The sequence below is a fragment of the Colobus angolensis genome, unplaced genomic scaffold, assembly GCF_000951035.1.
Source record: "Colobus angolensis palliatus isolate OR3802 unplaced genomic scaffold, Cang.pa_1.0 Scaffold5, whole genome shotgun sequence".
In the NCBI taxonomy this organism is placed as follows: Eukaryota; Metazoa; Chordata; class Mammalia; order Primates; family Cercopithecidae; genus Colobus; species Colobus angolensis.
In genome coordinates, this window is record NW_012118487.1 from 14703805 (window position 1) to 14722366 (window position 18562).

General features: G+C 40.7%; 1 protein-coding gene across 2 annotated transcripts in view; it reads right to left on the minus strand.

Moving 5' to 3' along the window:
* Window positions 1-18562, minus strand: part of GALNTL6 (polypeptide N-acetylgalactosaminyltransferase-like 6) — a 1244620-nt gene that overhangs the window by 26469 nt on the left and 1199589 nt on the right. For both annotated transcript variants that reach the window (XM_011959608.1, XM_011959609.1), the window contains one exon: window positions 6901-7017. In XM_011959608.1, the coding sequence (XP_011814998.1) occupies window positions 6901-7017 (117 nt within the window). The remainder of the gene's footprint in view (window positions 1-6900; window positions 7018-18562) is intronic.

An 18562-nucleotide genomic window follows, 5' to 3' on the forward strand; every position in this document is an offset into this window, starting at 1 on the left:
CCACTGTGCCCAGCCTAATTTTTGACTTCTGTGCACCTGCAGGCCCAACACCACATGGGAGCTGCCAAGGCTTGGGGCTTGCACCCTCTGAATCAATGGCCTGAGCTGCACCTTGGTCTCTTTTAGCCATGCTGGAACTGAAGCAACTGCTACACAGGGCACCATGTCCTGAGGCCACACAGAGCAGGGGAAACCTGGGTCTCGCCCAAGAAACCATTTTTGACTCCTAGACCTCTGGGTCTGTAATGGGAGGGGCTGCTGTGAAGGTCTCTGATTTGCTCTGGAGACATTTTCCCTATTGTCTTGGTAATTAACATTTGGCTCCTCATTAACTATGCAGATTTCTGCAGCAGGCTGGAATTTCTCTCCAGAATTTTTTTTTTTTTCTATCTCGTCGTTAGGCTGCAAATTTTCCAAACTTTTATGCTCTGCTTCCTCCGGAATGTTTTGCCACTTAGAGATTTCTTCTGCCACATACCCTAAATCATCACTCTCAAGTTCAAAGTCTCACAGATCTCTAGGGCAGGGGCAAAATGCCACCAGTCTCTTTGCACAACAAGAGTGACTTTTACCCCAGTTCCCAACAAGTTCATCATCTCCATCTGAGACCACCTCAGCCTGGACTTCATTGTCCTTATCATTACCAGCATTTTGGTCAAAGTAATTCAACAAGTCTCTAGGAAGTTCCAAACTTTCCTGCATTTTCCTGTCTTCTGAGCCCTCCAAATCTCTAGCAAGTTTCAAACTTTCTCACATTTTCCTTTCTTCTTCTGAGCCCTCCAAACTGTTCCAACCTCTGTCTGTTGCCCAGTTCCAAAGTTGCTGCCACATTTTCGGGTATCCTTATAGAAGCACCCTACTCTACCAGTTATCAATTTACTGTATTAGTCTGTTCTCATGCTGCTGATAAAGACATACCTGAGAATGGGTAAATTATAAAGGAGAGATGTTTAATTGATTCACAGTTCAGCTGGCTGGTGAGGCCTCAGGAAACTTACAGTCATGGCAGAAGGGGAAGCAAACACATCCATCTTCACATGACGGCATCAAGGAGCAGTGTCAAACAAAAGGGGGAAAAGTGTCTGGTAGAACCACCAGATCTTATGAGAACTCAGTCACTATCAGGGGAACAGCATGAGGGTAACTGCCCCCATGATCAAATTACCTCCCACCGGGTCCCTCCCATGACATGTGGGGATTATGGGGACTACAATTCAAGATGAGATTTGGGGACACAGCCAAACCATATCACAATGCTAACTCATTTCTTTGCTTTAATATTAATGTGGTATGTGTCATGTTGCCTGGGTCTGTTTGTACTGTATGAATACGGTCACTGGATTTGGTACTGCAAATACACTTATTATCTCTTGCTCTTGCTACCTGACTTGAGAAAACAGAAAATATTTTTCTCTGTCTGGATTGTGATGTTTTATTTCATTGTTATGAGGTTTGCAGAAACCTGAGATACAGCATGTTCCTCCTTGCAGTTTGCACCCATCAGTATGCTCTGTCTTGATAATGAGACTCTGTTTTCCCAAGGAGGGAAAAAAGAAAGGAAAATAATCTGTCCCCTGGATGCACACATTATCTTGCTTCTGTCTTTGTGAACCTTCGCCTAGGCCCTGGAAAGGCAGCCTGTGTTTGCTTCCTTGGGAGGACGAAAGCTTGGCTGCAACACTTGCTCCACAGCACGACATCAGAGCCTGCTGCTGGGTCTGCAGAGAGGGAACAGCCAAACTAGGCCAAGGGGGTTCCTCCTCCTCACCACTCCTCTCCCTTGGACTCAATGGGAGCAGAGGAGTATTCTTTCCAGACCTTACAGTCTTATTAGGATCTATTTTTGTTTTTCTTTCTTGATCCCTAAAGGAAGCATAGTGCTACCATGATATCAAACAGCTATGCAGATTGCCCTGGCAAAATGAATCATACATTTGCTTCCTTCACAGAAACCACATTAGTCACCGCCAGTGTTCTGCTGCAGAAGGCATTTTCTTATACAGATCCTTCAATGGACTCTCTTTTATTTCCCATGTAACAATTTTGTGTATTCATTTTTTTATTTTTGCTACTTTTTTTTTTTTTGGAAAAAGGGGATTATTTCAACTCTAATTAAAGTCTCCTTTTGTATTCTTTGAATGCTTTTGAATTAAAAAGAAAACCCACAATTGTCATGTTCTGATATGCCTTCCTCATGCAGGAATTTTAATCTAAATGTAGAAGAGTGATTCCTAATTCTTATAAGTCATTGAGTGAGTATTGAATAAAGCTTGCAGTTAATTACTGGCGAATGAAACAGCTTGTAATGTTTTAACCTCCAAGTCAATATATGGCAATATTTCAGATATGATGCATTTTCCACCACTTATCAACCTTATTTAATTCTACTGTAGCTTCATTTTTAGGATCTCTAGAGACAGGAAATCTTTTTAAAGAGCTGTATTAACTGGTCTTTCTGGGCTGCCTATGTAGTTTTCTGCTTGTCTAGTGCTGCTCTCTGGTGACCATTTATTGAATTACAGGCCATAGATTTTTGCAGTTTAGCCTGGGGGCGGGAGGTGGGGAGTTGGGGGAGGTGGGGAGTTGGGGGACATAGGGGGTCCGGGGAATGAACCAGCAATTTTTAAAGTGTATGCAATATCGTTGCCTTTGTTTATATCCATGTTCAGCTGTCAAATAAAATCTACAGGCCAGAGCAGATTTCATTCCAGAGCATTACTGGATAGAAATACTAAGCCCATTTCAGGCATTTAGGCCTGCTTTATATCCACCAGCTGGCCACGTGTGTTTCTTGGTTGGGCTGAATAGAGATGGTAGAGAGGAATTTAGCCCAAGAAATGAAGCTTTTCCTGTGGCTTGCTCCTTTTTCTGTTTTAAAAAGTCCTTTTCCACTGTAGATGCCAGCCTTACTGATAGCTTATAAAGCCTTCTCTCTTGCTCCCAGCTGAAGTCAAAATTGCTTGTTGGAGTTAACAGTCCAACACTATTCCTCAGGTCCCCGGTAACATCTCCGTGGTGCTTATAGAAACAGACAGAAGAAGGAGGAGGAAAATAACTTTTCACTGATATTTGATTCCCATCAATAAATCCTGGAGCCACAGAGCCTTTTATAAACCCATCTGGGTGTGTGTGTGTGTGTGTGTGTGTGTATATATGTGTGTGTGTATATATATATATAAATATGTGTAAAATCAGCCACCATGCCTGGCTGATTTTTGTATTCTTAGTAGAGAAGGGGTTTCAACATGTTAGCCAGGCTGGTCTTGAACTCCTGACCTCAAGTGAGCCACCCTCCTCGGCCTCCCAAAATGCTGGGATTACAGGCGTGAGTCACTGTGCCCAGCCGTGCAGGGTACATTTGAGTGAATAATAACTCGTATTTACTGAGTATGCTGGGAACAGATAAACGAAGCCAAAGTCCCAGCTGCCTTGGACCTGAGAGAGGTTTCTAACCTGGTATTAGCATAAAGGGATGTGTGGGTGTTTGAGAGAAGGAAGGCAGGAGGGAGAGCCTATTGCTCTGCACCTGCTGCATGTGCAAGATGCTGCTGCAAGATTTATTCTTCTGACCACTCTGTCCAAGATGGAAGAACTATGGCATAGAAAGATTTCACAATTTCACAAGGCCGCATGGTTTAAACTAAAATCCAGGCTGGCCTGGCTACAAGGCCCACAGTTCTTCTAGAATACCAGGAGGCTGTGGGGAGAGGGTTCAAAGATCGGATCAGTGGTTAGAGGAGAGGCACTGTTGATGGACTGAAAGACTCTGGACTGCACTGTGGACTTTGTCTGTGGCTGTTTTCCTTGCATCATGATACTCTGCATTGTAATGCGTGGTAGGGGTGGGGCAGGGAGGGGCAGTGAGGTGGGGCGAGGGAGGTGAATCTCAGAACATCCGGACAACTCTTTAACGTCCTGTGCTGGGCATGGTGGATCTTTTCTTGTTTAATGTACAAGATGGACACCAGAGGAATCTAGCTATAGGAGGCAGTAATGCCTTCCTGGGAACTGCTTGCTTGCTTTTTTTGCTTTTCGTAAGAGGTGAGTGTGATGAATACATAAATATCTGCTATGATATTTTCTATAGCTTTCTATTGAAATATTTCTTAATTTAAAATTAAAACAGTGAAAAGGGTTAGGTGAGCTTAGTGGTATGCACCTATGGTCCAAGTTACTCAGGCTGCTGAGGCAGGAGGATCACTTGAGCCCAGGAGTTCGAGGCTGCAGTGAACTTTGATCACATGACTGCATTCCAGCCTGGGTGACAGAGCAAGACCCCATCTCTAAAATACAAAAACCGAAAGCACTGAAAGAGAGCAAAGACAATTTTGCCCACTATCTTTCCTCTTTCACAGGTGACACAGTATCAGGGAAGCTGCTTGCAAGGACTTTCAAATTTCTAAGCAGGTTAGAAATCACACCTCACTTAAACTGAGTTGCAATGAAAGGTTTTTTGATTAAAAGCAATTCAGTCTTACACAGAACAGAACAGAGAACCCAGAAACAAACCCACACACCTACAGTGAACTCATTTCGACACAGGTACCAAGAACGTACACTGGGGAAAAGACAGTCTCTTTAACAAACGGTGCTGGGAAAACTGGATATCCACATGCAGAAGAAGGAAACTAGACCCCTATATCTTGTCATGTACAAACATCAAATTAAAATGGATTAAAGACTTAAATATAAGACCTCAAACTATACAAATACTGCAAGAAAACATTGAGGAAACTCTCCAGGACATTGGTCTGGGCAAAATTTCTTGAGTAATACCCTGCAAGCACAGGCAACCAAAGCAAAAATAGACAAATTGGATTACATCAAACTAAAAAGCTTCTGCACAGCAAAGGAAACAATCAACAAAGTGAAGAGACAACCCACAGAATGGGAGAAAATATTTACAAACTACCCATCTGACAAGGGATTAATAACTGTAATATATAAGGATCTCAAACAACTCTATGTAAAAAATCTAATAATTTGATTCAAAAATGGGTAAAAGATTTTAATAGATATTTCTCAAAGGAAGACACACAAATGGCAAACTGGCATATGAAAAGGTACTCAACATCATCGATCATCAGAGAAATGCAAATCAAAATTACCATGAGATATCATCTTACCCCAGTTGAAATGACTTATATCCAAAACATAGGCAATGATAAATGCTATTGAGGATACGAAGAAATGGGAAACCTTATACATTGTTGGCGGGAATATAAGGACAGCTACTATGGAGAACAGTTTGGAGGTTCCTCAAAAACTAAAAATTGGCTGGGCGTGGTGGCTCACGCCTGTAATCCCAGCACTTTGGGAGGCTGAGGTGGGCCGATCACAAGGTCAGGAGATCGAGACCATCCTGCCCAACATGGTAAAACCCTGTGTCTACTAAAAAAAAAAAAAAAAAAAAAATTAGCTGGGCATGGTGGCACATGCCTGTAATCCCAGCTACTCGGGAGGCTGAGGCAGGAGAATCGTTTGAACCCGGGAGTCGGAGGTTGTAGTGAGCCAGGATTGCGCCACTGTACTCCAGTCTGGCGACAGAGCGAGACTCCGTCCAAAAAAAAAAAAAAAAAAAACACTAAAAAGTGAGCTACCATGTGATCCAACAATACCACTGCTGGGTATATACCCAAAAGAAAGGAAATCAATATATCAAGGAGACACCTACACTCCCATGTTTGATGCAGCACTGTTCACAATGGCCAAAATTTGGAAGCAACCTAAGTGTCCATCAGTAGATGAATGAATAAAGAAAATGTGGAGTACATTTCTTAAAAGGACCTAAAGCCACCATGTATGTATGGAAACATACATAATGGAGTACTATTCAGCCCTAAAGAAGAATGAGATCCTGTCATTTGCAACAACATGGATGGAACTGGAGGTCATTATGTTAAGTGAAATAAGCCAGGTATGGAAAGACAAACATTGCATATTTTCACTTATTTGTGGGATCTAAAAATCAAAACAATTGAAACCATGGAGATGATAGCAGAAGGATGGTTACCAGAGGCTGGCAAGGGTAGTGGGAGGGTATGGGGTGGGGGCTGGGAGGTGGGGATGCTTAATGGGTACAAAAAGTAGAAAGAATGAAAAAGATCTAGTATTGGATGGCACAACAGGGTGACTATAGTCAATAATAATGTAATCATACATTTTAAAATAAATGAAATAATATAATTGGATTGTTTGTAACACAAAGGATAAATGCTTGAGGGGATGGAGACCCTTTTCCATGATGTGATTATTATACATTACATGCCTGCATCAAAACATCTCATGCACACCATATATACACCTACTACGTACCCACAAAAATAGAAAAAAACAAACAAAACAAAGATCAACCAAAGCAATACGCAGCCTTAAAGTATTTCCTGAAGTCCACGTCGGGATGTTGTTGCTTACATCCTTCATGTGTAAGATTAAAACCTACTACAACAACAGGAGGCCCATGTAAAGTGATCTGTTCATGGTCAGGGGAAAAGCAAGGGTAGATGTTGTCACAAACACAGAACAACAGAGTCATTAAAACCATGAAATTTCATTGGAAGGGTTCCAAAGCACTCTACAGGCTTTCTGTGGTAAACTACCATCCTGGGAAAAGAAGTAAGACTAGGGTCGTAATCCACATTTCTCCCATCCTTTCTCATAGTTAGAGCATAATTGTGTACATTGTCTGAACTGATTTAGACAACTGCTCTGAGAAGAAACATAAACCGAGACATTAAGTGATTCACTGAACTGCAGGGTTGGTTGGTGACACAGCAACCTCACCCCAGTTCTCACACGCACCATCTGCACCATTCGGAGATTTGTTCTGCCTGCATCCCTCTGTGTCTGCCTCAGCCCCCCACTGGCTCCCACTGCCCTGGCTTCTGGGAGCTAACGCACCTGTTCATGAGACCATGTTCTTTCAGAACCATCCTTGACACAGATGTCCAGCCTCAGCTCTGTTCCGGTGGCTCCATGCTTGCTGTCCACACAGAGATTTGCTGCCACATTTCGGATCTGTGGAAAGAAGAAAGAATGTTGAGTGTGGGGCTATGTTGTATTTTATCATTGGCTCCTAACAACCATGGTATAGATTAAGTAGGACATAGATTATCTTTTTGATCACATTCATGTTGAATGAGACCTTGACTCTGTATGCAATTTATGGAGAAAAATCAGGGAATTAAATGTAACACTGAAGCCATCTTCACTTTCTTAACAAGAATTCTGGAAAGAAATATAGTTATAATTAAGTATTAATCAGTCTATACTTTGACTCACTTCCTTGTAACTGAAAGTCTGTAGCACTAGATACTAACCATTTGCATCTCCATTATTCCTATACATAGGATTTGTGACGTTAGAATCATAAGGTTTTTGTTTAAGAATTGCTTAAGCAGATATTGAATTCCAGTGGAACAGCTGACTGCAGCCAGTTTAAAGACCCTCACAGAGGAAATGGATCAACATGAGAATATTGTTTCTTCATCTCCCTGTCCCATGACCTCATGCTGCTCTCTGTGACCAATCAATGATCTCCCAACTTCAGCCTACTCCAAAACCCTTAAAAATCCTAGCCCCAAACTCCTTGGAGAGACAGATTTGAGTTTTCCTCTCATCTGCTCATTTGGCAGCCTTACAATTAAACCTCTCTCTCTGCTGCACCCCATATCTTGGTGTATTGACTTGCTGCACACATCAGGCAACAGACCTATTATGGTTACAACATGGTCTACTCCACAGGCTAAAGAACATGAGATGGTTAAACAGCCAAACTGCAGCTGGCTGCGGCAAAGAATGTGTTGATAATGCAACAGAGGGAGTAGCCTAGAGTTTACGACTTCATTAAAATGGGAGACTTTTCTTTTCAGATAGTTCTTAATTTGGAATTTATTATCTTCCTGTTTCAAAGCACCTTCTATCACTATCATGCTAGCGGGAAAGAGATCCAATATGAGGCGGGTGTGGCAGGTATAGGATGTGATGGAGGAGAGCAAACCACTTAGCCCTGCATGATTCTGGGCAGAACATGGTGACCTTTGGTTTCAGTTTGGCTACAGTGGTCTCGGTCTACACCTATTGTCATAATTTAGTATTGCTTTTGAATGATAAATTAAATGTCACTCTAGAGTATTAGCAAAATAGGAAAGACAGTATTATTGCTGAAATACTACACTGGATAAAGATTCTCTACATAAAGCCTGACCTTTGAAAATTTGCAGAGTGGAAAAGAGGATAATTCTTTACAATTATGTTAGCACTGATATAAGGAACTCAATACTTAGAGGTGGGAAAAGAGTGGATAATAAAAAGTGTCAAAAACTTAAACAGCAACAGAAGTAGAGTCTGGACAGACATGTCCTTTTGTCATATCTTTTTTTTTTTTTTTTTTTGAGACAGAGTTTCACTCTGTCACCCAGGCTGGAGTGCAGTGGTGCAATCTCGGCTCACTGCAACCTCCACCTCCCAGGTTCAAGCAATTCTCCTGCCTCAGCCTCCTGAATAGCTGGGATTACAGGTGTGTGCCACCACACCCAGCTAATTTTTGTAATTTTTAGTAGAGATGGGGTGATGCACCTGCCTCAGCCTCCCAAAGTGTTGGGATTACAGGTGTGAGCCACCACACCTGGCACTTTCATTATATTCTTCCTGCTTGAAGGTTTCACCAATCTTCCTGATAGTGTCAGAAGCACAGTCTGTAGCAGAGATGGATATTCTTGATAGTTTGCTATTTAGATGTGTATGCTTACATAAAGTCAATGATCTTAATCCTTTTTAAGCCTTTATATAGTCCTGGATTATGATAATCCCTTTAGGTCCTTTTAAGAATGGAAACAAAACCAGGATGGGCCCAACTGATCATTTTAACCAAGGTTCTTTTGCCTGGATGGGTAGATAGGGAAAGGAGTCTCTCTGCAACAGAAGAATACCCACCTGGGCCTGTTCCTTGTTGGGGTGGGCAATGAGGCAGAGAGAAGGTTTTTATGAAATATACTGAGTATCATGAAAGGAATAAATAATGCTGGGATAGAATGGTGGTGGTGGAAAGAGATAGTTCATATTTCATTTACTCTAGGAGTAGAGGTTGGGGATGCCGGTCAGGAGGGAATCAATGTGGTGGGTACTAATCTCCTTATTCAGGGACTTAGGCAACAAGTTGGGTTCATCTGCTACTGCTGGGGCTCTGCTTTCAGGATCTCTGTCCTTGATGACAAGGTAAAGTGAAATAATGCAGAGTATAGGGGAATAGTTTTTAACCTGGTTTCGCCTACAGATGTCTCCAAGAATCCAAGGAAAGTGGTGGACATTTTTGAAACAAACAAACAAACAAACAAACAAAACTATAAATGGATATGTCCAAGCACTTTTGTATTGGTTTTCCTGGAACCCATCAACTCCAGATTTGAACCTTGAATTAGGGAAAATGCCTGCCTTGACCCCTTGGGAACTAGTTGCATTCCTTCTCTTAGTGTAGGAGATCTAGAAAGACAGGGAATGAACTTGGCTGGGCATCAAAAGGCACCTGATTTGCTCTCGTTTCTTTTACCTTTACTCCACCTTCCCTAAAATAAGTACCAGGGAGGAACTTCTCTCTAGAATTTGTGAAGCCAAGCTTAAAATACACGTTTTGTAAAATCAATTTCCTGATGTGTGATGGGGTTTCTAGAAACACCCAGAAGGTCAAAGGTAGATTTCCCTATTGCTGTCTTGAACCTGGCACACTCTGTAAATCTCCTATTTGATCTCGTTATCTGAGTGCAGCGTGTTGGTTTTCTAAAGCTGTCTATAACCTGAAAGCTGCCCAACGGAACTCTGAGCAGGCCTTTCTTTTCATTCTTGGGCCATTAAACTCACAGACACACTCTTCTTAGAGAATCAGTATCAGTTTATACTGAAGACAACTTCAAGGCACTATTTTTTCCCTCTACTTGAGTCTAGGAGCTCTGAACACATTTGGGAAGAAAAGGCAGCTGCTTGCAGGTTCATAGCCAGTGGGTCCCAGAGGGAGAAGCTTGCTCTCCTATTTCGGCAGCCATTTGAACTCACTTGTGGAGCTGCTCTGCTCCTGGAAAAGGAGGATGTGGGGAAGAAGAAAACATACCCAAGCCAAGGACACTGAGTGACAAGTCTGCCAGATCTGCCTGTGGATAAGCACCAAAGCCTATTAGAGTGCCTCGTTTTGTTTTTAAATGTTATGAGCTCAAAAGGCCTCTGGCAGGGGTGGAGGATACCATTTTCTAAGCTCTTGAACTTTCTAAATTCTCACTCAAGTGGCATCTGTGTAGACAATGGGATAAACTGCTTTGGAAGCCAAATTTCAGGTTTCAAAGGCGTAATTGTCTACATCTGTGTAAATTCCAGCAAAAAGTTGTACCAGAGAGGAAATGCTGCAAGTTCACTATAGGATAAGGTGGGCAGCTGGATACGAGATTAATATCCAGCTCTTCCTCAAGGTTAGTATCCAGCCATTCCTGCTTGCTTCTCTTCTTACCTGTCTACCTGCCTCTCTCCAGCACATATTCAGATTCTCTCATTTTGCTCAGAAACTCAACTCCATTAAAATAAACAAGTGGATAAAATTCTAATAGAACTGATTCTAATACTTTTTTATTCACGCTAATAATATATTTTTTTAAAAATGTAGACAAGAACACTTACGATGATTCATATTTTTTCAACATGGACTCTGTACCTCCGGCTGAAGGTGAAGCAGTTCACACACGTACACATGGTCCAAACCTAGGGCATGTCTATGTCTATGACAGAATCAATCATTTTCAGGCCTTATTCCTTTGATGCCCAGCTTCAGGACTTGACAGCATTGAAATTGTGTCAAGGAATCTTGAGAGACACTGAACAGGATTAGAAAATGAGGTAGTGCTTGGCTAGGAATGGGTGGGAAGGAGAAAAATGAGGAAAAGGGGAATCATATTGGGTGACAGGAATTACAGAGATAATCTCCTTTTGGGCAAGGACCAGGAAAAGGTCGGGCAGAGAGTAAAGGAGTTCTTTAGGTCTGCAGGAGAAGTCAGGCTCAGCTTTAATATTGGCCCCCCCAGCCCCCAACACAGGAGGTTTTATTCAGAGACGTACAAGAGAAGGAGAATGTGGCATAAGTGTCAAGGTGGCTAGTAGATGTGGAGTAGGTAATTCAACTGACTGTTAGAGAGGGACTAGCCTTAGCTTAACAAATGAGCCAGCATGGTCTGCTAATTCCTCCTGATAGCCTTAGGTCTTTCAAGTAAGAAGTGGTGGGTTCATTCCTCATGCAACAACATTTACCAGGTACCTGCTATGTCATAGGCACTATGCTGGAAACTGGGTATATAGCAAAAAATAAAAAAAGAACCAGTCCTCTCCTTTGTGCGCCTGATGGTCTAGTGAGGACATCAGAGAGGACATGAACGGAAGAAAGGCTTGAGATTTCCCATATTTCTGGCTGTGAATTTTTAATGTGATAAAAAAATTTAAGATGCTCCCTTTTATGGACTATAGTTGATTTTATTTATTTGTTTATTTATTTAGATGGCGTTTCACTCTTGTTGCCCACGCTGGAGTGCAATGGCTCAATCTTGGCTCACTGCTACCTCCACCTCCCGGGTTCAAGCGATCCTCCTGCCTCAGCCTCCCAAATAGCTGGTGTTCACAGCTCACACCTTGCCACAGTCTTTAATTCCTGGGCTCAAGCTATCCTCCCACTTCAGCCTCCTGTCCTTTTCAAAGCTCAGTTCATCCACTTATAGAAAGTCAACATTCTGAGAGTGATTCTGAATGAAAGACACTTTGTGGTTAGAAATTCAAAGACTAAGAAAAACTGGCTTCTGTTCTCAAGGAGCCAACAATCATATCAGGGAGACATTATTCTGAAGACATCTTCTTAAGAGACTACATGCTAAGTGAGGCCTGAAGAGGAAATGACCGTTCTGAGTGAGATGGGCTTGGAGCACTTGGTAGGATGGATGGCATTGGACGGGGCCCTGGAGGATAAGTAGAATTGAATGTACCCAGTAAAGTGACAGAAGGGACACTATTGCCTTAGGAATCAGAAATGAACTCAGATATTGAAGTTTGACAGTGTAAGGCATTTTTAAGGGAATGGCAAATGATATAGCATGGCTCAACGTAAGGTTTGTAAAATGAAGACGATCATGCCTCAGAGGGCAGTTGTGAGGATTAAACCAATGCATTCGAAGTGCCTGGCACAGTGCTTGTACATTGCAAGTGGTCAGTAAATGTTAACTACTGTTTATTTGTTTGTTAATTTTTTTGGCTGAATTGTCTGTGATGGTAAATGGGGCGCTGCCATGGTCAAATCACATTTCATTTACATCATGTGATCACTCACAGCACTTAAGTCAAAGGAGACTGCAGATGAACAAGCCTTGGTCCAGCATTGCAGGCCTATTCTTCAGTCTGGATTGCCAGCTAGTCTTCACAGTGTCTTACACAGTCCCCCAAGATCTCAATCTGGCAATTTGAGCCCCACACCAAACACACCCACCTCCCTACCCCTCAATGAACAATTTCTGCTGATTCTAGTCCTAGGTACTGAGTGTCCCACTCCTTTCCTCTCTATCCCAGTCTCTCAGGCCTTTGACATCTTCTTATGAGCTGTTTTTACAAATTGTGATAAAATGTACATAATATACAGTTTATTATTTTAACTATTTTAAGTGTTCAATTCAATAGCATTAAGTACATTCAAAATGTTGTGTAACCATCACCAAGATCTATTTCTAAAATGTTTCATCATTCAAAACAGCAACGATTAATCATTAAGCAATAATCCCTACTTCCCCTTCTCCCCCATCCCCTGGTAATGTCTATTCTACTGACTATAAATAATATTTTGTAAACCTTATATAAATAGAACCATACCATGTTTGCCATTTTGTGTGTGGCTTATTTAACTTAACATTGTAGCATGTATCAGAACTTCATTTCCTTTTAAGGCCAATATTCATATATATATATATATATATATATTTTTTTTTTTTTTTTTTGAGATGGAGTCTTGCTCTGTCCCCCAGGCTGGAGTGCAGTGGTCCAGTCTCAGTTCACTGCAACCTCTGCCTCCTGGGTTCAAGCGATTCTCCTGCCTCAGCCTCCCTAGTAGCTGGGACCACAGGTGCACATCACCATGCCCAGCTAATTTTTTGTATTTTTAGTAGAGACGGGGTTTCACCTTATTAGCTAGGATGGTCTCAATCTCCTGACCTCATGATCCACCCAACTCGGCCTCCCAAAGTGCTGGGATTACAAGTGTGAGCCACCATACCCGATATCATATATATTTATATGAATAAACACATATATAAATATACACATATATAAATATGCCAGATTTGTATCCATTCTTCTATTCATGGATACTTGTGCTGTTTCTACCTTTTTTTTTTTTTGAGATGGAGTCTCACTCTGTTGCCAGGCTGGAGTGCAGTGGCACAATCTTGGCTCACTGTACTCTCCGCCTCCTGGGTTCAAGTGATTCCTCTGCCTCAGCCTCCGGAGTAGCTGGTACTACAGGTATGCACCACCACACCTGGCTAACTTTTGGTAATTTAGTAGAGACAGAGTTTCTCCATATTGGCCAGGATGGTCTCGATCTCCTGACCTTGTGATCTACCCGTGATCTGCCCACCTCGGCCTCCCGAAGTGCTGGGATTACAGGCGTGAGCCACCACTTCCAGCCTGTTTCTACTTTTTTACTTCTGTGAATAATGCTTCTGTGAACACTGGCATGTCAATATCTTTCACATCTTTGTTTTCAATTATTTTGCCTATACACCTAGGAATGAAATTGCTGGGTCATAAGGTAATTCTATGTTTAACCTTTTGAGGAACTATCAAACTGTTTTCCACAGTAGCTGAACCATTTTACATTCCCTGGCAACAGAGTGAGACTCCATCTCAAAATAAATAAATAAATAAATAAATAAATAAATAAAAGGTAGAAACAGCACAAGTATCCATGAATAGATGAATGGATACAAATCTGGCATGTAGAGTGGTTCCAGTTTCTTCATATTTTTGCCAACACTTGTAGTTTTTCTGGTTTATGTAACAGCCATCCTAGTGGATGTAAAGTGGTATCTCACTGTGGTTTTGATTTGCTTTTCCCTAATGACTAATGATGTTGAAAACCTTTTCATTTGCTTACTGAGCATTTGTATAGTTTGGAGAAATGCCTATTCAGATTCTTTGCTTATTTCTGAATTGAGTCATTTGTGGTTTTAGTTTTGAGCTTAAGGAGTTTTTAAAAAATATATTCTAGATATTAATCCTTTATGAGATACGTGACTTGTAAATATTTTATCCTATTCAATGGGTTGCCTTTTCATTCTGTCAATTGTGCCTTTGATGCACAAAAGTTTTAATTTTGATGAAGTCCAATTTATCTATTTTTTTCTTTTGTTGCCTGTGCTTTGGTGTCATATTTAAGAGATCGTTGTCATTCCAATGCCATGGAGATTTTCCCCTATGTTTTATTCTGAGTTTTACAGTTTTAGCGCTTATGTTTAGGTCTTTGATCCATTTAGAATTAAATTTTGTGTATGGTGTGAAGTAAAGTTTACGACCTCATTTTTTTTGCATGTAGATATATTAGTTTGAAATGGCTGCCATAGGAAAGTATCACAAATTGGGTGGATTAAACCACAGAAATTTATTGCCTGAGAGTTCTGGAAGCTAAAAGACCAAGATCAAGGTGTTCGCAGGTTGTTTCCTTCTGAGGGTTGTGAAAGAGGGTACATAATGTGCTTCTTTCCTAGCTTCTGGTGGTTTGTGGCAATCTTTGATGCTCCTTGGCTTGTTAGCGTATCATGCTGGTTTCTGCTTTTATGTTCACTTGATGTTTTGTTTGTGTGTGTGCTGGTGTCCAAATTTCCCCTATTTATGAAGACACCAATCATACTGGATTAGGGGCCCACCATACTCAGAATAATCTCATCTTACTTAATTACATCTGCAATAACCTGATTTCCAAATAAGGTTACATTCAGAGGTACCAAGGATTAGGATTTCAACATATAAATTTTGGGGAGACATAATTCAATCCATTAGTAGTGGATATCCAGTTTTCCCAGCATCATTTGTTGAACAGACTGTCCATTCCTTATTGAGGGATATTGGCATCCTTGTCAAAAATCTATTAACCTTATATGTGAGGGCTTATTTCTTGGCAATCTATTCGATTCCATTGGTCTATACGTCTATCTTTATGCCTGTATCACACGTTTTTTGAATTACCATAGCTTTGTATTAAGTTTTGAAACTAGGAAATGTGGGTTCTCCAACTTTGTTTTTCTGGTTCAAGATTGTTTTCATCGTTGAGGGTCCTTTGAGGTTCCATATAAATTTTAGGATGGGTTTTTCTATTTTCGCAAAATATTCCATTTAGATTTTGATAGAGATTGTATTTAATCTGTAGATCACTTTGCATAGTATCACCGTTTAACAATAATATGTTTTTAAATCCATGAACATGGGATGTTTTTCCATTTATTTAGATACGCAATTTCTTTCACTAATGTTTCATTTTTTTAATGACTCTTTTGCCTCGTTTGTTAAATGTATTTCTACTCTCATTTATTTCTAGAGAGATGGTTAAAAGCACATATTCTGAAGTTAGACTGCCCAGAGTTTGGTTTCACCATTTACTAGAGCTGCATGACTTGAAGCAAGTTAACTTATTTTTGCCTCAGTTTTTTTCCTTAAAATTAAGGATAACGCTTCATAAATTTGATGTGAGTAGTAAATGAGATTATACATATAAGATGTTTGTTTTAGTGTATGGACCATATTACATGCTCAATAGATGTTAATGTTACATAGTAGTAGTAGCAGTAGTATCCAGACGTAGTAAGAAATGAGACTGGAGCAGTGTGTTGGTGCCATTTTGTGAAGAGTCTTAAATATCAGGATAAGGGATTTAGACCTTGTTCTGTTGGCAAAAAGATCATTCAATGTTTTTGAGAAGAAAAACTTGTTTTAGACAGTAAATTCTGGTGATTATGAGAAAGACAGGTGGAGAGTTATGTAATTGTCATAATGGGTACTAGTTCTAATTGGCAAAGAGAATCTAAACTAGTGATAGAATGTATCCAAATAATATATCCGAATTATATATGTATATATATAATATATATATTCAAAAGAAGATATGTGTTTAGACATTTTAAATAAAAATTACAGATCTTGATAACTGTTTCCATGAGTATAATAAAGAAGATATGCTGAGTTTGAGGTGTCTTTGTGACATCTGTATATAGATACCCAGAAGTCTGAAATTTGGAAGGTAGGTCAGGGTAGGAAATGCATATTTGGGTATATGCTGTTATCTGCTGTTCTAGTTACTAATATTTTGCCTTTCGACTTCAAATCCTTTTCTGCCTTACCTTGTGATTCTCAAGATGGACCCTGCAGACATTTCTCCTTTGTCAGTGGATACAATTTTGCTAATAGAGGGTGCTGTGTGCTGGAAGGACACGGGAAGGACTTAGCAGGAGGAAGGGTCTTTCGTGTGTGTGTGTGTGTGTGTGTGTGTGTGTGTGTGCACGCACAGTTTTTCCATGTGATAGCCAGTAAATGGGCATGTGGAGTGGGGTGGAAGAGAGCAGCCCTGGCAGGAGTGCTCCTCAGAGATAAGCAGCAGCTGCTATGTCCTGCAAGTTTCTTTGTCACTACCAAGCTGCATGTATATGACAGCCACACCACATCAAATGAGGCCTGAATCTCAGCCTTGGCGTGGGAAAAGTTGGAGAGTTCTTCTAAGTTTCCAAGTTCCTGCCTTGCTCACATTCCTCTGCCCTAATGATGGTTACTGTTTTTTGGAGTTGCTGCTTCAGTACTCCCTAGAGCCCTCTTTATCCCTCTTACCAGCCAACAATTTTTTAAAAAATATTAAAATGTCTCTATTCAAATTACTGATGTGATTTCTGTCTTCTGGCCGGACTTGGACTGATGCAACCACATATGAGTAAGAAGAGAAATCATAGAAGTACATGATCTCACTCAAGCAAAGAATAGAAAGGAATATGAGAAGATTGAGGAGGGAACTCCAGGGAATGACTTTTTTTGAAAGTGAGCAAAGAAAGTGTAGCTAGAAATAAGAAGGAGAAAATAAGAAGAAATCATAAAGAAGCCTAGGAGAAGAGTTTCAAGGTGGGAGGGGTGAGCTGTAGTGTCAAATTTCATAGAGGGATCCAGTAGGGGGAGGCCTAGGGAGAGGCTGTTGGATTTGGCAATTAGGAAGTCACCAGAGACCTTTCAAAGGACAGTTTCTGTGGTGTGATGAATGCAGGTAGAAGGCAGATTGCCAAGAGAACTTAGAAAAAATTGGAAGGTGAAGGTTAGCGTCAACAAATGGAAGTTTCTCTTTCAAGAAGCTTGATAGTGATGGGAATGATATATACAGGAGAAAATCAGAATTAAAAAGAAACATTTTGGGGATAGGGAGATTTCAGGATAGAATTACATATAAGCCCTAATATAATTCATTTGAGACTGAGATAAAAAAAATTGTGAAGTGCTTGTAGAAATTAAAAACAGCATGTAAATGTAACATACTAGAAACGCTTTTGTGATTCTTACAGGATTTTCCACTATTTAAGGTTTTGCCTCATAGCCATCGCACCATTTTGCTTAAACAGATCCATTCCACCTCTAATTGCTCCATGCTAGTCACATCCAATGACTGCTGGCAGAGACCACTTAGTGCCTTTCCTTGAAATTATGCCTGCAGAGATTTTCTTCCTATCTTGTGCACATTTGCCTTTTCTGAATTTGCCATAAATGTAATTGCTTTGGCATCTCTCTCTTGCCCTGGGACTTGCTGGGACTACTCATTTCAGAAGCTGGCTTCCATTATGCAAGAGAAAGACGAGCTCACAGCAGAAATACTATCACAGGGCCCTCAGGTTTGTATGTGTTCTGCTCCAAATCATCTTTTCCTAAAGCCATGTCTTGCCACTTGAAGCTAAGCATTTTATTATTTGTGAAATATGTCTGACATCAAAACAAAAACTTCTTTACTTGTGTACATTTATGGGGAACATGAGAAATTCCATTACATGCATATAAAACACAGTGACCAAGTCAGGGTATTTATGGTGTCCATCTCCCAAGCACAATACATTTTTGTGAAGTAGAGACACCCTACCCTGCTATCAAACATTTAATTTACTCCCTCTGTCTTACTGTATGTTTGTACTCTTCAATCCACATCTCTTCACCCTTCCGCTGGCCGCCACTCACCATTCCCAGTCTGTTATCACAAAATAGAAACTTTTAAGCTAAGGGTCTCCGGCCAAAAACAAGTTGATTTTCACAAAGAGATGCAGAGAGAAATTCATATAAATAAGCTACTCTGCTACCTTTAAGTAGAGTGTAGGGGTTAAGATAAGCAACTCTTCTCTGCTAGAAGGAAAATAAATTAAGGTTCTTACTGAACTGGATGCTTTCACGGGCATCATTTCACTTCCTCGTCTGCACTCTCGCCATGCTGTGTTTTCATTCACATTTGCAACTGACGCTCTGAGAAAGTAAGTGGTTTATCCAGTGC